At 37.5% G+C, this 27098-nt stretch overlaps 1 protein-coding gene across 1 annotated transcript in view; it reads right to left on the bottom strand.

The window, feature by feature from the left end:
• Positions 1 to 8929: 8929 nt before the first annotated feature.
• The window catches only part of SPPL2B (signal peptide peptidase like 2B), a gene marked incomplete at both ends in the record, with an annotated part of 42278 nt that continues 24109 nt past the window's right edge, over positions 8930 to 27098 (bottom strand). Inside the window, 13 exons of the mRNA XM_082011123.1 lie at positions 8930 to 9217; positions 10216 to 10376; positions 12492 to 12569; positions 13558 to 13657; positions 15086 to 15148; positions 15270 to 15344; positions 16179 to 16260; positions 17754 to 17870; positions 18027 to 18123; positions 18991 to 19133; positions 19940 to 20079; positions 20438 to 20527; positions 21173 to 21355. Of these exons, the coding sequence (XP_081867249.1) occupies positions 8930 to 9217; positions 10216 to 10376; positions 12492 to 12569; positions 13558 to 13657; positions 15086 to 15148; positions 15270 to 15344; positions 16179 to 16260; positions 17754 to 17870; positions 18027 to 18123; positions 18991 to 19133; positions 19940 to 20079; positions 20438 to 20527; positions 21173 to 21355 (1617 nt within the window). The remainder of the gene's footprint in view (positions 9218 to 10215; positions 10377 to 12491; positions 12570 to 13557; positions 13658 to 15085; positions 15149 to 15269; positions 15345 to 16178; positions 16261 to 17753; positions 17871 to 18026; positions 18124 to 18990; positions 19134 to 19939; positions 20080 to 20437; positions 20528 to 21172; positions 21356 to 27098) is intronic.

Genomic DNA, 27098 nt, shown 5'->3' with positions numbered 1-27098 from the left:
TATATAAAAATACATATTGTATGTTGTGCAATTAGATACAAGGCTGTAATTCAGTCAGAGGGAGGGCTGGTATCAAATCCATGAAGAGATATATAGATATAGGGTAGAAAGAGCCCACCCAGACTGAACTGATAATCTGATACTCATATTACAGTAAGACCTACAGCTTTGGAGAAACAGAAGTGTTTACCAAAAATGTACTTCTTGGAGATGACATCGCTTTTTCTCTTGGTCTTTGCAATGGCTCTATCCTATTGTCAGCACAAGAAGATATTTGTAAGGTGACATGTTCAGTTATTTATTCCTTGCAATCAGTAACAACAACAATCTTACTCATACCATAGATACAAGATACTTATAAATAACTAATATGCATAGTGTATGTGATTAACTGACTAACTGACAAGGAAAATGAGATGCAAGATAAAAATCAGGGAAGCAGGGAAGGACATTCATTTTATCAGCATCCCTGACACAGCTGTTGATGACTGACTATATCCTTACAGAGAACTAAATCCCTCATTCTTCACACCCCGTACGCACCTCACTTCCACAGTTTCAGCCCGTTTGGCAGTAGTAGACCCTGCACAGGAAAAATACCACACAGTGTATTTTGACATATATTTTCAAGTGTATTTTCACAGAATATTTTCACATCAGTCTTCCTACAACTAGTCAACTCTTAGCTGTTTTTTTTAGAGGGGGTTGGTTTTTGTTTTGGTGGATGTTTTGTGCTTTTTTTTTTTTTAATTAAGGGGCCAAATTGCATAGAACATCTTAACATAGCAAAAATAGATCATAGGCTTTCGATCACAAGAAAATCCTTCCTTCAGCTCTGTATGAAATGAGCTTAAAAAGTTTATTGCTCATGCGTACATATACAGAGTTAAATGTATGCATTTGCAAGCACTAAAATTAACAACCTTTAGAGTTTGCACTCTTCATAACACTAGCCTATATACTATTATTTGAACATTATTACAAAGTCCTTCCACAAAGACATCAGACATTTAAAACTGTTCTACTTATAATGTTACCTCCCAAGAATAAACTTCATCACTGAAAGCAGATACTATCAAGCATCCAAGAAACTAGTATAAAGCAAATAGGTATCTCATCTCATAAATCCTCTTTATAGTGCTTTAAGTTTTGCCTCCAGCCTCCCAACTGATCCACATACAAAGCACCACTAATTCAGTTTTAGTAAAGTAACATTAGCATTGTTCAAACAGGACTTGTGCATTATTGCTAGGACATTACTAGCACCCCAGTTTCTGCAGCACTGGGCTGGATGGAGAAACTGAAGGAACACGGTTAAAAATAATGAGGTCATCCATGGTCACAGCTGTAACTCTGTATTTTTCTTTGAAAAGTTAGGGTTTGCTTTCATATGTTGCCAGGCTGAAAGTACCAGAGTTCATACTTGCTGTCAGTGACTTCTAGGATCAAAAAGATTAATTTTTAGTGTTAAAATGCGATACCACCACCCTCACCACCCCCCAAAGAATGCAACGCATTATCCAGGCATCAGGCTGGGCTACAGTGACCGATTCCCAGTTGCACGCTTTTCAGACAGCATGATGAGTGCACAATTTTTGCTCCCTCAACAGCCTCTGCAGGCTCTATGACAGTTTGAGAATCAAAAGGTTGTTGGAGAGGACAAGTGACAAAGCATGAGCTGAAGACAAACTGGCAATAGATGTTCACACCAGCACATGCAGACCATTTCCATTAACTGGCAATTAGAGAGAAATAAGGCCATGTCCCCACACAGGCTTGCTGCCATGTTAGAGTCTGTGGTAACACCTGCTCTTTTTTTTTTTTTTTAAGTCTTCACTGTCAGCTATGAAAACAAACAGATTCTGACCCAAACCAGACTCATCCGCACTACTGTGTTTTGTCAACCTAAACCCGAATCACCATTCTGCAGTTTTTGTTTTTTGTTGTTTTTTGTTTTGACAACTTCAGTCAGAGAAGAATAAAAAAACCTAACCAAACAAACAACAACTACCTACAGGTTCCTTGCTGTGGAAAATGCATATCGAGGATTGTGCTCCTCCCAGACATCACCAGCTTCCTACCATCCCATCCATTTAAAGCTTGGGTCCACAGTGGAGAACTGCCAGGTTTATGGCATTTTCCTGACTACAGCTACACCTTTAAGATCAAAAGAGCTATTCTATCCTTTACAAACGTCTCGCTTAAGGAAAATGTTATTGTATTGGAAACAGTATCAGCTATAACTCTGGTGTACAATCCAATACTGAAGGGCTGGTCCCCTGGGAGTACCACTGAACTAACTGCACAGACTGAACAAGGTATTGCTGTTCATAAAGGGCATCACACTCTCAGTATTATTAAACAACACCTGACTATTAGGTGTTGTTTATCTGGTACTGCAGGGCATCCTACAAGCCCAAGTCACTAGGTTTTTTTAGGAGCTACAATGAGCTTGTTTCAGACCATGCCTCTGTGTATTTTCAGCTAACCAACATTTACATTAAACACCCAAAGAAAGTTCACAACATACAATACATGTGTGTCAGCAGTAAGCAGTTGTCAAAATTTTATATTAAAATTTTCTAGCCTACAGATCATCTCAAAGATTTCCCAGAGAGAAACACATGGATGAAGTTTGCCATCTGGAGCTAAACTTGCATGCTACCATGCAGAAAAATGTTGTGAGAAACTTGGTAAACTGTAATGCTGCCTTCAGCTAAGGAAGGTGGCTCCAAATTATCCCAGAAGTATGTGCACTTGTAATCTTTGGCTACCAGCAGATCAACAATAGGACCAAGAGTTGCAGTATTTCCAAGAGTTGCTGGAAAAACAGAACCAAAATGGAGTCACTGCATCACACAAAGTTAAGCCCTCTGCTAGTTTCTGAAATTATAGATCACTGTGCACAATATACTAGTTCTCAATTCAAGAAAATCCAATTTAGGCACATTATTTATCATCTATCACAAATCTACAGATGGCAAAACCTCATCTTTACACCACGTAATTTGAGTATTTACCTGCAAAACTAGAAAAGGAAAAGGCAGAGGTGAAACACTCACAGGAGAGCACATAATTGATACATGCAGAAGATACTGAGGATCAGTGAAGAGACAATTCTCTTGTGCCAGTGCCAAAGGAAGCTTCTGGTAGCACACAACACTGTGATGTTGCAAAAATGTTCCAGGGTGCCAGAAACATTCAATGCAATTCAACAAATTAAACATACCTTAAAAAAAAAAAAAAAAAAATCTTATCTCGGTAGAAAGAGTACTGCATCTATTTAACATGTGCTTTGATGTGGTTTCTTTCCAGAGGATCTTTATCATTTATCATCTCTAAATTATCAAAACAAAAACAAAAGCCTTTGTAATACAAGATCTGAATTGTCAGTCAGAATGCTTGCAAAACTCCATTACAGCACTCATGATATATAAACCAACTGCTACATGACAAAGTTCATGCTATGATGGCATTGAATTATAGGAAGTCCCACCCTCAGACTATACCTGGACTAAAGTGGGCCAGGGCTTGTTCGCTGGCCCCTAACACAAGTGGCATGACATGGCTCGTGTCTACGTGATTAAATTCTTTATTCTCAGAGCAAGATGAGCTCAGCAACAGCATGCATTGGAAACAGTCCTACCCCAGAGGTTTCATATGCTTCCCAGGGCTAACCACTGAAGTTGTTAGCCATTCTTAGAGATTTTTCTACCACCAGCCCCCAAATTCCTCTACTGTAATTTAAGTCTATTAATTCTATTGCCAACCTTACTTGAAAAAGAAAAAAGTCTTTGTAAACATTTTTCCAATTTGCAGTAGCATTTCAGATTTTTGCATATTTATCATACATGCCCTTAAGGTCTTCCCTCTGGAGTAGTGGTTCTGGACGTCTCTGGAGTAAACTCTTCCACTGCCATTCTTTTTCAGTGTCTCCTCATGCTTTCTGGGCCACCTTCACTTTTTTCTTTCTCTCTCCATCCTACCTAGCACCATTGGCATAGAGCCTAAACTGAAAAGCCAAAGAGCTTGTTAGTGTGACTTTGTGCTTCATGTCCTGCCGGCCAGCTGGGAAACCACCCCCTGGATAAAATGCATTAATCTATCCTTGTTGCTGATGTTTTCTGGACCTCTGACCATAGTTCCTGTTCTCTTCTGGACTCTCTAATAATAATGTCCTCATTTTCCTGAAGATGCAGCCCTTACACAGTCTTTATTTTAAAACAGAGAGAACATTTGTAATGGAAAAGGCACCATCTCTGCAGGCTTTGGACAAATATTTGGATCTGCTGGTATGTCTGTATTTCAAACACTTACCTGTGTCTATGTGATGCATGTCAAGTACCAATATGCACTAGTTGCACCTTACTGCTTAGTCAGCTTATTTACCCATGAATATACTACAAATAAGTAGTATATTGCCAAACAATGAAAGCACATATGAAATACTCTGGTTTCTTAATTGATAAATAACAAAGCTGCCATTAAATAGAAATATTACAGGGCTTTACATTCTCTAAACAGCCAGTGTAGTGCAAGAAACCAGAAATAGATGCACTACCCAACTATGGGGCTAAAGAGTAGAAAGACAACAAAACTGCAGGATCTTGCACTAAAATAGCTGCATGTAAGTATTTACTTCAAGGCAATGCTGTTACCAAACACCCAATATAGGCTTTTTTTTTTTTTTTTAAATTGCATAGCCAGGAAAAGTTCTACAAACTGCAGGACGAGATATCTAGGACATGCTAAGCATATATGTGGACCCAAGTATTGTGTTTTGAAAGAGCTTTCTAAGCAAGAACCTATACGAGAACATTAAACAACCTTTAAATTCTCTAAGCATTCTGTTGCCCGTCAGGTACTATAGAAAAAAGTAAGAGCTACCATGTAAATACACAGCATCTCCCAAACAGCATATGAATTCATTAATGAATGCAGCCACATTCTTAAAGCTCGAAGTATTATTTCAGTACTGTTTACTAGCTAATTTCTTTCTGGCTCCACTATCAGTGCTATTTCCCAACATACTTAGAAGTCTACAGCTTCTAACCCATACAACCCATTACAGTGATATGTCTGAGCAATGCATAATCGATGCAAAAACCAAATCTGAAACACAAAAATGTGCACTTCTGAAAAGTGCTATCAAGACTTGCAAGGCATTTTTAACAAAATACATACTGAGGGCTACTGTAAGAAAAGCACAGCTTCTGAAGGAAAAAGTTGACTGATATCTAAGATCAAGACATCACATAAAAAATTCAAGAAATTTGGTATGATTATGACATATATACCATATATATATACACACACCATATAAATGTGTATTTAAGAGGAGGAAAAAATGAAACCAACAATTTTCTAAATGAAGCTTTCTATGAGACATGTTAATAAGCCTACTGGAAAAACATGCTGTGCTGCATATTCTCTGTCTTCCAGCATTTGTCCAAGTTTAGAGAAAACATTAAATATTTTCACAAGTATAATTCTTACTTGTATGGATGTGCTCTTTTTTACTGCCATTGGTAAAAAAGAGAAGTTTTTTTTCTGTTTCTTTTTTATATATTTCACTTAAAATTATCTTCATTTGTGACAAGGAAAAAAAAAAGTCCACAAAATTAAAGGAGGGTTTGGGATACTTCTTCCTTACTTGTTACCTTTAGTGAAGTCTTTCGGGTTGCATTCTACCCTCAGCTGCATTTGTGCAACCCTTCAGGAGGACACAGTCAAAAACAAACACCTGGTCCAACACACTGATATTTAGTAATTTCAGAACCAGGAAAGAATCTGATCTGCACTACTGCAATCCAAAAAGGTGTGTGTGTTGTTTTTGTTTGTTTGTTTGTTTTTTAATGGGTTTGTTTAGTAGGATTGGTTGTTGTTGGGTTTTTTGGTATTTCCCCCCCCCCGCCCCCCGATCTAAAACAAGTCTTTCCCCTGAACACATACAAGTCTTCAGAAATAAAATCATTATTATTGAATTTTTAGATAGTTAGCTAAAGGCTTAGTATGTGAAAGATATAAACGAGAAACACATCAACATTACTTTTAACATTACTTTCATTACTTTGAACATTTTAACTCATTTAAAGTTTGGTGTGGGATATATATCTGCAAATGTCAAATAAGATCAGTCAGGTATACTGAGCATACCTTCACATTTTCCTATATAACATCATGTTTTACATTAAGTTGATCAGGGAGGTTTTTGAAAGACAAAAAAGCAGTACAGCCTTGGTTTTTGATGGAAATGATTGAACTGCCCAGGATCAGGGTCCGAACAGTCGCAGCCAAACTGATGCACTAGAGTCACCTAACTTGTACAGTACTGGAATAGTCAAAGTATGTAATCTATTGCCAGTTTACATACTTTAACTGGAGATACTGCATTGAGTAGCTATTGTTTTTTTCCACGTTGATCGTTGTGATTTTTACCCCCCTCACCCCGCCACCAACACTTAAAACCAGATGGAAAACCCCCAGAAACATAAGGCAAAGCACATGTTCCAAGAAGACCTAGCTAGAATTTGATGTGAACAAAGCAACTGTTAAATGCCTACGAGTGTTATGAATTCTTCCATTTTAATTGAGTTATAAACAATTTCAGAAATAAACTGTTTCCTAACCCAGAACATACGAAAACAAACGTTAAAATACACTTTCAAGTAGGTGATAAAACTTAATGCTTCATCATCAGAAAGCTACTGGCTTTTAAGCATATAAAAAGCTATTCCAAATAACATTATGATTGAAAGACAATCAAGGCAAAAAAACACAGAACTTTGAGTTAGTCTCCAAACTTCTTTTCTTGATATTTGTAAAGTTCATTATTTAAACACAAGATTGTTTTCTTAATTTAATATACATACTTATACAACAGCTTAAATTAAGGCATAATCCAGCTGGCTGAAGTATTCCATAAAATGTCTCTGTTGCTTTTTATTAGTAATAATTGGTTCAGATTAGTGCTGGCAAAAGTAACATAGTCCATTAGAGAGGAGATTGAAAAACACATTTCTTTAGTACTACTATCTTCCATTAGGGTGATTTGTAAATTAAGTGTAGTGCAGGCCTTTAGACTCAGGAAGCCTTTCAAGAAATTCACTATTAAATCAACTTATCAGACAGGGCTTGAGGCTTTAAAGGCAGAAGCTGGTAAAACGCTGAAGCTATAGTGTGGTTTTACAGAAAGCCTTTCATATTCTACAGTAAGAACACTATCCACCCACTGTGAAACAGATAAGAACAGAAGTTATCATCCAAAAAGCACAGGGCAAAACTTTTGGAAGACCTTGCCAAAAAGACAACAGCTGAAATTTAACAGACATATTAGAAGAGAGCCCTTCAGAATCAAACTCAGCATGCCAACTGGAGACTCTTAATTTAAAAGCATTGCTTCCGATTGTGTCATCATGATGACATTTTGGTCTCTCAAATACTCTGAAGAGTATTTCTTCCATGCAATCTGGAACCGTATTCTAGGATCCTAGAATACTTCCATTTTCTACTTCAGTTTTAATGTGAAGTGTTTGTTTCTGGGATTGCAATTTAAGTGTAGATCAGACACCTTTGATAAAGCCAAACATTCTTAGATGGAATAAATAATATGCAGATCACATTATCCCTCTATGTATACTAAAGTTGATGCATCAAAGACTCAATCATGTTATACAGGAAGACACACAACATCAGAGAAATAAAGTAAGACCAGCTGCAGCCCAAAAATTTTAAATTCACCAATTTAGTCCTTCACAATGTCATGTAGCAAGAGGTGCAAAATAATAGGCTGGATTACAGCCTCATTCCAGAACCTGGCAGGCCATGCTTGGCTACTCTTGGGACAAAGACAAAACATAACTGAGGCAGTTGATTAGTTACTGAGCAGCAAGTAGCTTTAAATCACACCTGACTATAGCACCACATGTGCTCCCTTGGGAATGAAAACACCAAATTATCTTCTTCAGAATTAGAAATTGCAATTATATTCCTTAAACAAATAACAAGTAGAAGCTCAAAACCCCAAACATATGAAATTTTACTGCTTTACTTTAACATTTTCCCCAACAAAAAGACTGCCTATTAAGCTTAGCATAGTGCTACTACCTATTTTCTTAGCTATTTAGCTTGTATTTTATTTCTAAAACATTAAACATTCTTAATATGCTTTTGCTTCCAGACAATGTTCTGTGATAAACACTGTTTATTTTCAGAGATAGCCCCTAGAGTTCATACGAGTGCTTAGAAAGCTTCCTGTAGCTCCATTCATCCTACCTTTTAAACTAGACTAGTAGCCAACCCAGGTACCTGGAAGTAAGAACAAAGACAAAAAGTTAAGAGATGCATTTAATGCACCATGGTAGTATAAATCCTTTCAGAGGCTGGTAATTTAACCAGTCTCTGCATTTCCTGAATGTCAGTTTATACTAAAGCAATCCCTTGTATCAATTCAATGGCTTTGACAAGTAGGCAAAAGTAAAGTAAAAGGTGACAATAGCAAAAGTGCTAAAAAACCCCTATCATGTTTCTCTCAACTAAGCATTGTAGCAGACTTGTTCAATGCTTTTCCTCCATGTTAACCTACACTATGCCAAAGCAGCAAAACAGTGACACAAGTACAGAGTACTGTGTAAATACTCTCAATACTACCCCAGTATAATGAAAATGGAACCGTCAAAGGCATTCACTCATAAAATGATCATTGAAATCCATACATCAGAACCCTTGTAAAGCACCATATTTCAGAAAGATGGTTGAAGTGTATAGCTGTACCGAAGCTGGAGGCAGAACGTTCGTTGTTGGATTTGATGATCAGACTCCCAAGTGAGGTTCCTCAATGAATGCAAACACTACTAAACTAGTCCTAAAGACATACTGTTTTTATATGGATATGTTTGTGAAGGAAAATAAGGCGTTCTTATCACATAATTTATTCCAGCTGTTTTTGCTCTGCATTTAGGCATTTGCTTTCAATGTCATCCTTATTCTGAGCAGCTGGTTTCTCACTCTGTGCAATAGAAACTTCTGAGTGGTCTGGCTTTGTGTCAGTATCAGCCAGTTCCTCTGCAGCTGAGGTGGGGCCATGCAGCTCTTTCACATGGAGGGTAGGATTGGTCATTTGCTCTGTGTCTTGTTGAGAGGCTGGTACGTGGCTATCTTTGGGAAGCTCAGGGCAGCTGACAGGAGCTATCACCAAGGGAGGCTGAGGTAGGTCTTTCTGCAAATGGAAGATCACAGTCAGAATGACAGAAAGCAGGAATTACAGTGTCCAGATATCAGGAGTGATGGTCATATAAGATGAAGATTAAAAGGTCCTTCATCTTCATTATCGTTCTCCAGTAGTGGACACATGCATACACAGTTATCCTGTCTTTGTGTTTTATAGTACAAGAGGGGATTTTTCCTCCAAAAGTGTGTTTAACTGCTTTCTGCCTGATCATTCCTCACTCACCGTAGATGCACTCTGCTGATTACACAGGAACAGGCAAACAGCACTTTGGCACTTGGTCATTCTCTGGTTTTGCCTAATTTTACTATCAGTGTACAACAACTGGCAACTTCTCCATAGCATTTCAGATGATTTCAAATATTTTTACAACAATTAAACTCAGTTCTCTAAAGAAAAGTTGTAAAGGTTATCACAAATAGTTCAACAACAAAATAAAACTCATTGGGGGGAACCTCTAGCTTGATAGATTTGCCCTTCAAGTAGTTATTCAAAATCTCAAATCAAGCATCACAATATAAATTATTCCTTTTGGAATCAAATTACTTTCACTTGTACCACAGTGAAACAAAGTGATAATTTACTATATTGAACTAAATTTCTACCTTCATAAGCAGTAGGCTATGAAAAAATATAAAGAAAAACATTTTAAGGATATCTTTTATATAATATTATAAAACATTATATTTTGTATATTTTAATATTTTACTACTACTTTCAACAGAGATCAAACCAGTAAAACTATGGCAGAATCAAGGATAGACAAGGTCTACCTCACTTTTCACTAGCCAGTTTAAGTGGCCATAAACATTAAAAAAAGGAAAATCTTACTGAGGCAAAAAAAGTAGGTAAAAAAGAAAACAGTCAAGCAAAACAAAAATCTTTGGTTTTGTTTGATAATACTGCAATATTTTACTCAACTTTAATTCTAGTTAGGTTTTTATAATATTAGTATTTCTCGAAGACACTCATATCAAACTGGTATTCACCGCAAAGCCGCTGCCCGTCCAGAACATTGCAAGCTCCCTTCTCCAAAGAGCCACAGCAAAGCTTGTGAGAAGAGTACAGGGCACCAAGTAGAGGAGAGCAGGCTGGCCCATCTGCATCAATGCCAAGGCAACAAAGGTCACAAGAAGGCCTATGCCATATGCTGGAAGGAATCAAAGCCAACAAAACCCAGTTATTCAGACATAGCCCTGCTCAAGAACAACTACATAATTAGCTAGATGAGCATTCTAACAGGAACTTTTTTTAAGTAATATGTAGAACAACGTCTCCAAATTTTTTCCAGGCCTCTCTAGACAGAAGCATTATATACACAATGTAAGCCTGGAATAGTGCTTTACTTAACAGAGATACTACAGTCTTATCTATTGATAATAATATGTTGTGAAAGTAGTGTGATTGGCCTAGTCCATACTGTGCAACTAAATCATTACCTCAAGCAGTCTGAGAAAGGCAAAATAAACAAAAGAAATATTGTGCCTTATATTGTATTTATGAATTCAACAGATACAGCCAATTATTTTGACCATTATAACATGTGCTGCTTGTTTGGCTTGGCTTTGGCTGTTTCTTACTAGCCTGCACCACCACTAAAAAACAAAGCCAGCTGTATGCTATAATTTGTTATTACTTTCTATTTAATTTCTGCATATATTCTGCAAAAATTATTAAGCAGAACAGAAGCAGCTAGGATCTCATATTGCAATTATTTTTCAATTACATTTTCTGAACAATGAAGCTAAATCCAACCGATTTTTATTCAGGAACCAGATGAAGAAAGATAATTAGGTGCTGGAGCATGTCCAAAGAAGAGCAACAAAGCTGGTGAAGGGTCTAGGGAACAAGTCCTGTGAGGAGCGGATGAGGGAACTGGGGTTGTTTATAGAAAAGGAGGGTGAGGGGAGACTTAACCACTCTCTACAACTATCTGAAAGGAGCCTGTAGGAACATGGGTGTCAGTCTCTTTTCCCAAGTAACAAGAGAGAGAATGAGAGGAAACAGCTTTAACTTGTGCCAGGGAAGGATATTAGGAAAAAATTCATCACTGAAAGAGTTGTCAAGCATTGGACCAGGCTACCCAGGAAAGTGGTTGAGTCACCATCCCTGGAGGTATTTAAAAGCCATGGTTAGGGGCATGGTTTAGTGGTGGACTTGGTAGTGATAGGTTTATGGTTGGACTCAGATCTTATAAGGGTCTTTTTCAACCTAAATGATTCTATGATTAGAATACTCAAATTTTTACAGTTCTTCAAAAAAATTTTTTTCAGGTCACATTATGTTATTAGGGGAGTTCCTTATATATAGTTGAAGTATTTCTTCTTGTGACGTAAGTGCACTGCCTCACATCTTATCCCTGTGCACCTATAAGAAAAGTCTGTCTGTCTTCTCTGAATCCTCACATTAGGTAGCTGTGGACAGCAACAGAATCTCCTCTTTGCCTTCTCTTCTTTTAAAATCATGTGCTCCAGCCCTCAGCCATCTTGTTAGCCTCCACTGGATTTACTCCAGCATCTCAATATCCATCTTGCATCAGGGATCCCCAAGCTAGATACAGTATTCCAGAATCAGCCTTAACTGCCAAATTAATGGAATAATCACTTCTCTCATACTACTGACTCAATCTTTCTAAGACAGCCCTGTATGTTGTTAGTTTTCATTGCTGCAGTAGTACACTGCTGACTCTTCATTGATACAATATTTTCCTATCAATTTTTGTAAATGTTTTGAAAGTACCAGGTAAGACAACAGTTTCATTTAAGTGTATATGACAGGAAATTATTTAAGATTTGGTACACTGAAATAAAAGCATCTCTCTAACCCTGCTATAAGTGTACAAGAACCTAGCTATTTTTTCAAAACAATTTCTAAAGCAGTTTTTCATTAAAATTCTTCATACATTAACTCGAGTATTTTTAAGTCTTTGCTAGCATAAATACCTTGTAACAAAGCCAACAAAAATCTGTAAGATCCTATTCATCAGTTGTCATGTATAAATATAGTGTAGATGTAAGGGTTATAGTGAGACAAACCATGGTAACTCCCCTTATATACGGCAGACCAAACAGCTCAGGAAAATGACATCAGATAACTTGGTGATGGAAGGTCTAGCCTTGAAAGTATTTTGCTATAATATTTCTGTTTAATAATAAAAGGAGGAGAAGAATAAAAAACCCAAACTATGTAATATGAGATCGACTGTATGCTTTTAAAGGGAGCAACTCCTGTCAGTATTGTGTTCAAGCGCCACTGTTACACGTACCTATTGTGCAGGCTACAAAATAGACTCTGGATGACTGCACCTGAATATCAAATCTATGGCAATAGGCTACCAGTAATCCTAGGAAAGGAAAGAACAATTACAACATGTTTTCAACACATTCACGCATTAAGATACACAAAACCACCAAATTATCTGGAACTCTTAAGATTTTTTTTTTTTTCTCCTAACACTTACTTAAACACCAGGGTGCCCAAGTACTATGACAGCATCATTCAGGAGGCTGCACAGCTTACAAAACATTTATATGATAACATAAGCCAAGTACAACAGAAGCACTCTAATAATAAAATTAACATCTACAAATACACAGATCCTAGATACAAAACATCATCCCATCCTCAACAAACAGTTGTAAAAATACAGTGTTCACAACAAGAATAAGGGTAAGTTCATCCCTTCTAGCTCCTGCTAAAGACAATAGGAATTTATGGTTAATGACTATACCTATTACAGGTTGGGGCAGGGAGGGGAAGGGGACACAGACAGGGATGACAGTTCATATTTCCCCAAACACAGGAAAATAAACAAATTATTTCTCAGGAGAAACCTGAAAGTCAGAAGATACACGCTTGTTTTCAACTGCAGTGGTGCCATATACTCATATCTCTACATAATATCTAAAGGCAAATTTGAGAGAAGGTGCGGTAGAAACACTGTATGTTACGTGACTAACAAAACTACAAAGTTCTGTGCGGTCAGATATGTGTGTACTCAAATCATGTGCAAATGGGCAAATAACCTCCTCTATCACCACACTAGTAAAAATGTTTCATGCTATAAAATTGGTTGCTAAATCAACTCTTGCTTTTTCTCTACACTTCTTGACATCACTGCACATGAAACTGAACCATAAGATTAATGTGCATTTAACTTCTTATGGAAAAAGTTAATAGTGCAGAAAAAAAGAACATAAAAGATATACTTACAAATTTATCAGGTTTATAGAAGTCAAATCAAACTTCCTGCTTTAAGCGGAAGCACAAGAGGAATAAATTAACATGACAGTGCAACAAGTAAAATTCTTAACATGCTAAACAAGAAATACCTGGCACTAAAATGTCTCCAAATCCTAGGAGAGAAAAAGGCCTGTCACACAGAGCCAATGGTGAGGAGTTCAGTCGTGGAACCTTCAGGACCATCGGGAGCTTGGAATGAGATACACATGTGCCTTATGAAAAGCAGTTTTCTCCACATACCGACACCATCTACTAGAACTTGTTCCTGTTGTACTGAAACTACAGACTTCAAATGGAGCAAATGTATCTTTTTTACATTATAGATCCTTGTGTTTAAAGTCTTTTATTAATATTACTGACAACTAACAATGTCTTTAGAAAGTATTTAATCACTCCTATCTTAAAGACAAACAGCCATGACAACTCCACCTGACAGATATCTCAAAACACTTTATTAATTTCAAAGTCCTCACATGTAATATGGTATCAACTCTGCTTTTAAGTGCAGGAATGTAAAAAAATTTAGGTAAGCTGCCACATGCATAAGAAAAGCATTTCTACTTCATTCTACTGCTTGCAATAAAAGTCTCAAAAGAGTAAAGACTTGACTAATTTTAAAAAGTGATTTTTCAAATAACTTGAAAACTTTTTCCCCCAAAATGTCCCTACTTATTAAATAACTTGCAGTGTTGAGGCGCAGTACAGCAAGGTTCATTGCAAACATGTATTCTCTTTAATACAGTACATTAAAGAAACTTTATTTTCTTTTTTTCCCTTTTCTTATGTTAGTGCCAGAAAAATTCATCTACTTATATTATCATTATTGTTCTATACAATTCATTCTGTGCATAAAACTGAAACTGTAAGAAGTTAAAGAAATTAGTGTGGATTATATGAATTGATCCACTTGTTGTTCATCCTGCAAACAACTATTTTCTGTACTATATTTTCCCAAGCGACAGTATTACATTCATTGCTGAGAAGAGACCCAACATCCTTAACAAAACCAGTTTTCCGATAGATTAATTTCTTACTTGTTTTGCACACTGTATCTCACTATCTCCTACATCTCACATACTTTCCTCCCCACGTCAGCCACATCATGTTGTGCATGCAGCTGGCTGCTGTCAAGCAGTACAGAACGACTGAATGCTGACTTCTGTTTTCTTTCTGTCTCTCCAATTCATGTTTCTCTTCTTTGCCTATAGCCTCAGCTTTTCATAAAGCAATTATCAAAACAGGGGAGGAAGGGGAAGAGACAGACTGATCATAAAAGTTTTACCTCTTTAGGTAAAAGTGTATATGCTTCATTACAATAAGTTATATTTACAAATGGGATCACATGTTTTTGTGAAGCTGAGGTAACCAGCTTCCTTATATTTAAACCCTTTTAAAGCAAGATAAAGGAAGAACAAAGGTGTTGTGACGAACCACTAAAAGTCCACTTTGCCTCCTGTGTTTGGTGTGTGTTTCCAGAGGGCTCAGGAGTGCGTATTTCCACATTAAATTATTTTCAGTCTGGCGTCTCTGTTTCAGCTTTGTGGTCTTTGAATTTTAGAGAAGTTGAAAGTGTAATAGCTGGAAGCTAATGCCATATTTTGAGACTACATACAGTACCTTTTCATGAGTGGCAGAATCAGATGGGCCTGCAGCCACCTCCACCATTATACTCTCTCCAGTCTAAAGAAAAAAGTGGAAAATAGTAAATCAGCACCTCACTCAGCAGGTCTGGGATCACAGAGAAAAAGGTCATTATACTTTCCTCTATAAGCAGCAGGCACTAGAGAAATACTTTACTTACCTTTGTTAGAAAAGGTGTGATAAATACAAAGAATACATCATACACAAAAAGAACCAGGAGGAGCAAGGTACAACCCTGAAGGAAGAGACAAGATACCTGGTATTTACATACTATGCATTAGTAAACAGCAAAGAATTAATAATTAGCAACTTAGGACTATTCAAGGCAAAAAGCAACAAGAACTAAAACAAGTCACCCACATTTTTCTTCATTCCTAAATAGTTTAGATAGAGGAATTGGGTCTCACATGCACCATATAAAAGAAAGTAATTCTTATACACAAAATTACATGCTGGTCTTGTAAAATCTGGAGATGATGCCATTTCAAATTGTTAGGAAATATTAAGAAGGTCTGCATTTTCTCTAGAGCATGTTAGGCATAGCTTGAAACAGTATCCACATTACTTTGGCTGGTCTATACAAATTTATAGGTGAAGATAACTTGAAACAGAGTTTGAAGAGCTGCCTAAGGAGCAACTAAATGACTAATACCGATTTTTACTCTTAGGATACTGAATAAATTCTAGAAGATTTGAAAAAACACCAGAATGATGCATCAATTGTGTGTCAAATTTGAAAAAAAACAAAAAACCCACAAAAAACCAACCAAAACCCAAAACCCAGACAACATCCCTTCTCCCCCCCCCCCCCCCCCCAACCAACCCACAAGCAAGTGTGTGGTGTGTGCTTTACTAGTGGTCAACAACCTACAGAGCTTTCAAGTTACCAAACACCATGTGTAACAATCACATGCCACTTATTGGTCTACATTATACTCATTACATCACTCTTTTCCAGGCTACATATGAATGGAAGTGCATTTCTAAGCCCATGTACTCCATTATAAGTGCCTCTGTTCAACTATACACAGGCAAACATCCTCCTTTTACATCTGTTTAACCTTCATACCTTAAATGTAGGCAGGCGAATTGTTTTCAACATGTAAAGACAGAAAGCAATTCCTAAAGCATCTTGCAGAACCCAGGCCCACCTGAAGAAAGAGTAGAGTAACATTTTTGCAGGAAACAGTAGGAAAGCCAGACCAAGCCTTGCCCTCACTAAGGACCTGCTTGGAACAAAAAACTTTATTAGAAGTACTTGCTTGAAATCAACATTGTTGTCAGCACAGATTCACAAATGAGAAGTTGTGCTTGATTAACCTTCTACAATGAAAAGACTGGTTTGGCAGATGAGGGAAGAGCAGTAGGGATATTGTCTAGGTAGACTTCAGTAAGGCTTTCCACTGAGAATCTCCCACAAGATCCTCAAAGAGACTGCATGAACAGTGAGGTAGATTGAAAACTGACTGAACGAGGTCAGTGGGTACCAAAATGGGAAGTGCTGTGGCCCTTTGGCCTGTGTGTACGTGTACACCCTGTGTGCTGAGGTAAACCTACAGTTGGGGCTGTTTCTTGATTGTGTTTTGCAAGTTATGTAGAGAAGTACCAAGGCTCTTGGCTTTTCTCTTGATTGCTAGGATCAAACAGAAGTAGAATTTAAGATACAACGCACTAAGGTTTCCCTAAAATCGTTAAGGTCTAGATGCAGATGAGAGATTAGGCTGTGAATCAATACCTGAGCGCTTGCTGATGGATCTTTGTGCAGGGGGACACTCAGGTCCACTCCAGCTTTGGAGGCAGAAAATGGATTTCCTAGTTCTAAATATCCCAGGTTGGAATAGCTCTATAGCACTTCTGTATTCCTCAGTCTGACACTTATTTCTCTAGAATATGTTTCAGAGTTGAAGCTTCCTGGATTTATGAGTTCTGTCAGTGAACGATCCACAACTTTAACACAGAAAATGGAGCCCACAAAGCCAGTAACCGGCATTCAAGGCACAAGCAAGACATCTTTGGTACATCAGCAGAAACACAACCCAGCATTTCAGTTCCAACATAGGATCCTTGATAGACAGAATCCCTGATAGAAGGACCAAGAAGATGAACACATCATGTATATATGGGGAAATTGGAGCATCTGGAAGTGAGGTAAAGGGTTAATAAAAAAAATCTCTGATAAGAGTAGTAAGAAGAACATGCTATAATAGGGTACCACAGCAATACTGGACAGACAGAATTATTTACTCATACCAGACAGTTGAGAGAAATTAAAGATCTGACAGTCTTCACAGCTTTTATTCTCTCTGAGCAAATGTACACACAGACCATCACCCAAAGAAATCAGTTAGACAACTTGTGTCCAACTTTTAATATCACTTCTGAACAGCTGTCTTAAGCCAAAAAGATTAGAATACGGACTGGAACTCAGGGAAATTCAAGCTTAAGAAGAGACGGTTTTCTGTAACTTAAACCAACAAGAGAAAGATGAGGTACATAAGGAACAATTAAGAATTTCTACCCCAGTATCTAGTTTGTTTCCTGTCACTCCCAAATTTTGCATAAGTTTAGGCTTCTACAGATGTCAGTTACTTATACTATAAAGCACATTACAATTTCTAGCACAGAAACTAAAATATACACTTACTGATCTTCGTTTCTGAAGATTCCCCAGACTATGCTGACAGAGATACAAAATACTGCCAATAGCAACATCCGGACCTGTGGACGCTTGTGAAAATAAGGCAAGTTGTTGTCTGGGATTCTGAAAATGAAGCACACCAAAGCTACAGTTGTCTATGTAGTTACCCTCCTCCTTTATAAATGTTGTGATGTATGAAACCGCCTTGGAAATCCCACACCTACCCAACACTATAAAAAGTTAATTTTGACTATTAAAAATTTAGAAGTTGCCACATACCTACACTTCCCCAAAGGGACTCTTCTTACAAAGGGAGACAGACAACTGTACAGACCAATTGAAGCAGCCAGGCAGAATATTCCTATGATAACATAGACTGAGAAAGAAACAGTAGTAAGTCCAAGTAGGATAAAGTAAGAGATGCTTTTTTTTTTCCACATCCCAGATGAATAAAGAACAGACAATCAAAAAGCCTGGATGAGAAATAAGCTTACATTTCACCAGTAAAAGTTAAATTCAGAGACTTTAAATTCTTGTTGATTAGATTTATGTACTTCAAGTATCTAGCTAGTTTTACTCAGATGTACTTTATGCAATAGCTACTTCAACAAATCAAAACCTCTGTGCTAGTATTCTTAAAGAAAGTCATCAAATCATAAACCTGAAAGGCAATTTATGGTAAGATGTTTTCCTTCTCATAAGTAGATGTAAGTGTTATAAGGGAACTCTTAAAATCACTCAGTAGCAAAATTAATTAATACAGATGGGATGCATCTTTCATAACTTCCTCAGAAATGTGAGGATGAAAGTTCCAGTGCATTAGGCTCTCATGGTCTTTTTTCAATCAATTTGATAAGTGATCAGTAGAAACTTATCATCAAAGATAAAAAAATTGATCCTGGATCCCATAACTTAACTTCAAATTGAACAATAATAGAAAGACTAGTACAGATTTGAGAACACCTTTGACAAAAATAAAAGGTGGAAGACATTAAGTCTGTATCCACTTAATAGGCTTTAATGTTTGAAAGAAGCTCTATGATCACCTAATCCAACCTCACTAAAAGCAGGTATCAAAACCTACTCAGTGGGTTTCCTTACAGGGTTTTAAATAATATTGGGATGAAGAAACATGGCAGAAGACAGCCATTTCACAATTATTTTCACAATAAAAATGTTCTTTAAATGATGGCAGCCTTGTGATATTCAAGATGTATCAATACAAATAAAACTTTAGGAGTACCTAAGTGGTCATAGAAGAAATAAAGGAGGACCAGCATTGAGCAGCACATCACTACAAATACACAGATCATTATTGGAGTCACATCAACTGTTTCATCATCATGTTTCTCTGCCCCATCGTCACGTTTGTGCTTCATGTACCGCCTGAAAGAGTAACATGGCTATAGTCAGTCCATTTCTTCTGCAACAAAACACAAAAGGGCTACATGGGGTTGGAAAACATGACATGACACAAATGCCTGCATTGATTTCCACTCTAGTCAGTGGTACTCCACATTTTACATGGATGTATTAACATCAGATATAACATAGTTCATAAAACAGTAATCACTGTATTAGTTTATGAAGAATGCTAGTTTTCATCACTGACAACTGAATGGAAGCCTGAAAATCACTGCAGAATAATTTACTGACCTCAGAAGAAATCCTAAAGTCAGGTTGTAAATATAAAGCAAAAGTGTGGCACAGAAGACCTCCTCCCCCCAACTCCACTTACTGGCAAAGAGTAACCACAAAATTTCAATAAAATATTCATAATAAATATAGTGTATGTTAGCCATCTAATCAGTTTGTTTTGTACTATACTAGTAAAAACAATTTTTATTATTTTTTTTTTTTTACAAAATATTTTTAGGGTGATTTTCTGCAAAAGTCCAAATAGGAAGGCTATACTATCCTATTATCCTTTGAGCTTTTACACTGTTTGGCTTTTTGACAAGGCAAAATACTAAAATAATCTACATGAAAATTATACTCTAATAATTTCATACAGTGACAATACAAGGTTCAGGGCCTATCAAATGTCATATCAGCATTTTCCCATTCTGGTTATATAGACAGACTCCAAACCTCATTAGCAGAGCTACCAGGTGATCTTTAGATAAATACCGTGTATTTTTTTTTCTGTGAAAAATAAAAGAAAACTTACATACTACATTCCAGTTACTCACTTTTTCACATCCCTGCTTCCTGCCCAGTAGCCTCCAATTGCAACAGTCCCCACAGCCATGACAAATATAATCACCATGTTATAGTCTAGCACAGGCTCATTTGGTGCATACATCGCCCCTTTCACTGAGCTGCCAAAACTCTGCGGAGGTAAGCGCAAGTTATGAAGCATTTCCAAAAGGCTACCTTAGCAAAGGTTCAGTTATTTAGTTTTCACTAAGCAACCTCAGAATCAAACTTTATTATAAATACTTAAGAGCAATCTATTTTCTCTACTATCAGTGATATTTATTTCCAGCACGAGGCTCAATTTTGATTTTGTTCTCAAGATGAGAAATAACCTTCCAAGAGATTTGTATTTTTTTTCCAAAACATAATAATGTAATCTTCATGAGTAAAACTCTCTACAGATTCAAAGCTCCTAAGATGAGCTGATACTGTTGAGCAATGGCTCATTTAAATGAGATAATATGAATCACAGCATTTAGTATCAAGTTTACCTTGCTAATATCTAACATATCAGTATAGCTGAGCAGAGCCACAGGAATATCAATTTCTTCATACTGACTCCTGTTACCCCCAGGAGGAACCTGAAAGACAGTTCAGACAGGTAAAAATATATTAATTTATGCAAATACTTCTATTACTTCCAAAGCTGCAAGTTCTATTCCGTTTAATTTGGAAAATATTCTAGAAAGGAACATTATGACAGCAAAAACTAAAAAAAAAAAAAAAAAAGTATGCCTGTTTCCAGTAAAACATAAGTCATTAAAGACTGTAACAGCCAAATGCAGCAACCAAACTTCAGGCAGTATCTTTCGCACATCAGGGTCATGGTTTTATGACTGATGTGTGCCTCTAGCATTGACTACAGCATTCAACACTACTAATTTTAGAAAACATACACTGGTGAAACTCCAGATGAATCTAAAGCACTAGATTCACTGTGCTCTAGATATCATTGATTCCAATAAGGAATCCTTTCATAAGGATAATTCCGAGCCCTTGACTTGAATGTTACATGGGCTCTGCGCAGCACTCTTCCTATTTAAATGAGTACCCTTTTTTGCTTCACTAATCCTTCCTTCAGCCATATTATTTCCACACATAGCTATGCAATGTAAATGCATAAACACAAACACATAGATTATTTAAAAGAGGAGCATCACATGCCAGCAATAAGACAATATCTAACATCAGAGGAGTATCAGCAATATAGAAAGGAAGAGACTTACCAGTCTCTCTCTACTAACAATAAGCAGCCCACGAGCTCCATTTATCTGAGCAAGCCTCACTTTCTCATAGAAGGTGCAATTCCCTCGCATCACCATGGGGATTTGGTTATTAAATCCCCCATCAGGTACATCAGAAGGAGAACACAAAACAGATGCTGTCTGATCCTGCAGTTGCAAGAGTGACTGAAAAGAAAGAAATTAGTTAAATACATACATAAAATTATAAAAAGTCAAGAGCAGAAACCGCAGAGTTTCTAAACGGTAATTTAGAATTTTCAAGCAATGGAGTGATAGAGTATTCTCAGAGAAAACTGAAAGCTGAAACAGTGCTCCCCTCTCTATTATGTAGAGTCCTGCCTTGCTTCACCTTATTGTACAGAATTCTGCTGGTAATAAATGTTGGGTTATGATCTGCACTTGCATTAGTTTTCTTCAGCACTGTTGCTGTCCTGATGCACACATCCAGGATGTGGGAGGAGTACAGCAGTGTTATAATTGTTAGGATGGCACAGAGTGGCAGGCTGAGATCATGCAGGGTATGAACAGCTAGAAACACAAACACAGGCTGGGGTGAAGCACAAAAGCATAGTGAAACAAAGGTCTGAGACAAGGAGGAAGGTTTTAACATGGAAAATCAATCTAATTTCCTGTTGTATGCGAGGATGGTGTAAGATAAACTACTGTGGACAACTTCTTTTAACTTAAGCAAGTAACTGGCAGGAACCGGTAAGAACCAGTACAATGTTAAATACAAGCTAAGCAAGTAGATAAGAAAAGAGTTCTTCTGGCGGACAGACAAGTTAAGGGCACCAAGCACTGCAAAAACCCACCAGAAGACCACCAACTCGTTTAACAGTGCATGCGTTGGACATTTGAGTATGTTAAACATTTCTTGGAAATGTCATGAATATGCTAACAATTGCAATGAGTATGAATGTATGTACTCTATATAATTCAGATGCTGGTAACACAAGGCACGCAAGTTTAGGAGGAAATATTACCCATGCGTCTGGCACTGCAATAAAGATGTCTGCTTAATAACACTTTGATGTTATTAAGTTTGAATTTCTTAAATTTGAATTTTCTTTGAATCATTTGGCACCCCAGATGGGACCTCCTCTGTTCGGCTGCGGGACCCAATGAGTCTGGGACTCTCTTGGGTACCCCCGGAGTTCTTTTCTGGAGAGATTCCCATTCTCAGTTGGATCACTGCAGGAACAGACAAAGACCCTCTGGTAAGAAGACATCTTTAAATCCTAAATTTGGTAACAATCGATCGATTTGGGACTGTCTATAAAAGACGTGCAGACGTGCACGCAGGTTGGCGTATACCGGGTTGCTAGCACCTTATAGGTATACATTTGGGGGACTTAGGTCCCATTTGGTAGGGGAGTAACCTCCCCATTTGGAGGGGCTGTGTCCCCATTTGGTAGGGGATTAATTTCCCCATTTGGAGGGGCTGCATCCCCATTTGGAGGTCTGGTTAACTGTTATCTGACTTTTGGCTAATGCATTTCAGGTATTGGTTATTGGTTTGTCATTTATTGGATTTTGGTTATTAACGGTAAAATTTGCATCAGATATGGGAGGGTCACAGAGTGGTGGAATTCTAAAGAAAAGTCCATTGGGATGTGTTTTACAGCATTGGAGAGATCTAGCGGGAGTGCCAGGGGGAAGTGTCAATAGGAAAACTTTAAGTATTGTAATCAGTGGTGGCCTCTCTATAAGTTAGATAATGGAGAAAAATGGCCCTTTATTGGGACATGAAAACATAATACATTGTTACAACTAATGTTGTTCCTTCGGAGAGAGGGAAAATGGATGAAGTGGTTTATGTAGATATGTTTTTCACATTGCGAAGTCATCCGGAATGGCAGAAAGATTGTGGAATCAATATAGTCCCTTCAGAGCACTTTGTCCTGGCTCTGGAGAAGGAAAAAGGGAAAGAACTGGGAAAACTGAAACGATGCTGTTCAGCATGTAGTATAGGACAAAGCTGCCTTAAGTTAAAAGAAAAGGGAGAGTCAGAGGAAAGACTGGAAGATTATATTAAACCACCACCGGCTTTGGTGCCAAGTCTCTCCCTCCCCTTAAGGAATGCAGATACTTCTGATGAAGAATCTGCTTCTGCCTCTGGGAGTGCCGCTTTGGGTCCTGTAACCCGAGGCAGAGTCCGACCGAGGGTACAAGCCCCCCTCAGACAGGGGGACGACCCAACAGGGGTGGCAAAAAGATTTGAATTGATAGTTAAAAATCAGGATCCTGACTGGAAAGATATAATTTAATGTTAGATGCAATGACGGAAACAGAGAAACAGATAGGGGTTAAAACTGCTCGAACGCATATAGAAGCCCTTATCACTGCAGGAACATATACTGGTAGAGTAGATAATCATGTTCCTCTCACCAATCAGAACTGGGATCCTAATGATCGTATGGAATATAGACAATTGAAGTCATATCAGTGGATAAAATTTGGACTTGAAAATGCAATTCCAAAAATCAGTAAATTGGTCAAAATTGTATGAGGTAAAACAAAGTCAGGATGAAACGCCCTCAGACTTTTTGGAATGGCTAAGGGAAGCCATGCGTAAAAGTACAACTTTAGATCCTACTGTCACCGAAATCGGGAATAAACCTCGTAACACCAATGTAGTGTTAAAAGGCAGGCATTCTTTATTTTCAGCGCTGGGAACACGGGGGATAGTTCCTCCTAAATCGTGTTCATCGATCAGTTCAAAAATCAAACATTTATAGGCAAGATTAATACATATTCATCAAGTGATTGGTTAAGTATTAACCAATCATTCATACAATGATTGGTTAAGTATTCCTCGCCTACCATGTAAACGACCACGCATGCTCACTATAATTTCTTGGGATTTTACTTCCTTAATCTTTTGAGTCGGAGGGTTTCTTGAGTGGGTGGTCTCTGAGTCGGTGGTCGTGATCTCCCCCTGCCGGAATTACCTTTCCTTCTAAGTTCATTTAAACTTGGCAACACTAAATAGATCTTCACGGGCTGTCGGTCCAATATGCAATCATTCACCCCACAGTCCTTTGTTTTAAGACAAGACTATAGAATGAATAATTACCTACCCACCGGACCGTAGAACTGACCAAGGTGTTCCTTCTTTCTGACTACTTGTTATTAGAACAAAACATAATACCATGATCACAATGTTACACTTAACTCCTTGATAATTAAATCAAGATGAGAAGGGTTAGGTGGGTTCTCGAGCAGCATTGCTGGTGCATAATGTTCTTATAGTTACAACTTTCTACAAATTCACAAACCTATTTTCTAACCCTATTTTATTTTAATTCTCTACCACCTTGGTTACATTTCCCCCCTTTGGAAGTTTTGAAATAATTTCTTTTCAATACTTCCATTACAAATTAATTTCCTTATTAACATTCAATCACTTTATTGTATGATGGTAGGAGCATTATTAGTTAGTCCATTTAAATTTTGGTGTTTTGTAGTCAATGCAAGTGTAATTCTGCTATCAATGGTAGCTCTTTTTGTAAATTTCTTTTTCAAACAATGATAAATGAATAATATTCTCAAAGATATTATTAATAATAATAACACAGTACCAATTAAGGACTTCACCCAAGAACTCAAGTTTTATCCCTATCCACTGAAAATTTTATCAAACCAATTTTCTTGCATGTCTTGTTGCATTTCCTGAGTATCCTTTTCTATTTTTCTCAATAAGTCCAAATCATATTCAACATCCTGAGTAACATTTGGGATATGTATGCAACAATGATCTATCCTATACCTCAGGTATCCACAAACTCCATGTTCTTTTAGTAAGAGCATATCTAGAGCCATCGTATTTTGTAGGGTCATCTTCAAAGTGGCTTGTAACTGTAAATTTAGTTGTTTAAATCCTTTCCTTGTTATTTTGCCTAATCTTTTCACTTGACCTGTCAACTTATATAACCAATCCCTATTCCCGTAAGTTGCCAAGGGAGTCAATAAGGATTCTAAGGCTCATCCAAGTTTCACTCCTGTCGAGGGTTCATTCCAATCATCATCATCAATTTGTGATCTTTTTGTCCATAAAGTTAAAATTTTCAGAATCTCCCCTAAAGGGAGATTTCTTTCAGATTGGACATAATGTTGGCATTCCTAAAGTAATTTGTTTTACTTTCCCGTCCATTGGTAAATGGGTGGTCCAAGTTCCATCACTCATTGCCCAAACTAAATGTCCTGGGCTCTGAACTGTAGACCTTCTACAAGTAAATATTGATCCCCTTCTAATTTTATATACACTAGTCAAATTTAAATCATTCTTGAGTCCTCTGCACCAACACCCATATTTCAATGCAGCTGCTAAGGGAGGAACTTCTTGGACTGCTCTATAAACTGTACTGCAATTACATGTCTTTTTACAATTCCACCAGGGTACTATGTCTTCCTTTTCCCTGGATGTGGTTCCTCTGTCATTAACTGATGGGAAAACTGTAAAGACTGTTCCGTCCCAGGCAAAACACCATAAAGTATTAGCCATATATTGAAATTGAGATAGAATAGCCATAGACCACACTGAATCCCATGCAACCTCTGCCTCTTGCTCGGTTTGATTTTTACAATTACGAACTACTCGTCCAGCTTCCTCGGGATCATGTACAGGGAGGCCTCTACTTATTTCTTTGCATAATTGTTCATCCCTTGTGCTTACTGTGCTCAAATTTGTTGTTAAGATTTCCCATGGAATTGATTCACCTACTGCTCTTGGAATTGGAAGACATGCGGTTATTTGGGTTACATTTTGCAGATTAGCAAATTCCTTTATCAATCCTACCATTAAATTTTCTTCTGGAGTTCTCCTTGGAATGTTTATTAGCTGCTCAGCTTCACTCTCCCTTCCAATTGATCTATTATCATCTCAAACAATGCTCCCAACATCATCAGTTTCCAAATCAAAACCCATTTTTCCACATTTTCCAATGATAATTTCTTAAACATGTTTTAAAGTCAACTTTGTAGTCTCTGAATCCCTATTGATGACCTTCCATGACGGGGCTTTCTTCACTCGGGTGTAATGTATCCCCGGTTCCACTCCTCCAACCTTGATTGCAGTATAAGTTGTTAACAGTACTTAGAATGGTCCCCTCCACTTTTCCTGCAGTGGTTCAGAGTTCCAAGTTTAAAGATCACCTTGCTGATAGTGATGTACAGGCGTATCCAAGGCAAGTGACCTAGTCAGCACAATGTATCTCCAAAGTGCTCCAAGAACTTTTCCTAAAGAAATTAGATACACTTTCAAATCAGTTTCCCCAGCTACCTTCATATCCCCTGGGATTAAAGGAGTCTGGTACAGTTTACCATACAGGACTTCATATAGACTTATACTGTCTCTTGATCTTGGTTGGATCCTGATTCTCAAGAGAGCTAGTGGTAAAGCCTGTGGCCACTTCAAAGATGTTTCCTGACAAATTTTACTTAATTTGTCTTTTCAACATTTGATTCAATCTCTCAATTTTTCCACTCGATTGTGGCCTCCAAGGGGTATATAAGTCCCATTTTATACACAAAATTTTACTGATCTGTTGAACTACATCTGCCTCAAAGTGTGGTCCCCTATCAGAAGACATTCCCAATGGCACTCCAAATCTTGGTATTATTTCCTTCAACAACACTTTAACTACCTCTCTAGCTTTGTTGGTGCGGTAAGGGAAGGCCTCCGGCCATCCAGAAAATGTATCAATTAGTACTAATAAATACCTGTATCCATTCTGACTGGGTAACTCAGAGAAATCAATTTGCCAGTAATCTCCTGAAGAATTTCCTTGTTTTATCATTCCTAGAGGTGGCCTCTTTTGGTTCATGGGGTTATTTTTAAGGCAGATTGGACATTTAGCTATTATTGATTTAACTATTCCTGTCATTCCTACACATACTACAGATGTTT

Source organism: Phaethon aethereus (genome assembly GCF_964289735.1).
Source record: "Phaethon aethereus genome assembly, chromosome: 26".
In the NCBI taxonomy this organism is placed as follows: Eukaryota; Metazoa; Chordata; class Aves; order Phaethontiformes; family Phaethontidae; genus Phaethon; species Phaethon aethereus.
Note: the sequence above shows the minus strand (reverse complement) of the source record. Positions and strands in the feature narration are given on the sequence as shown.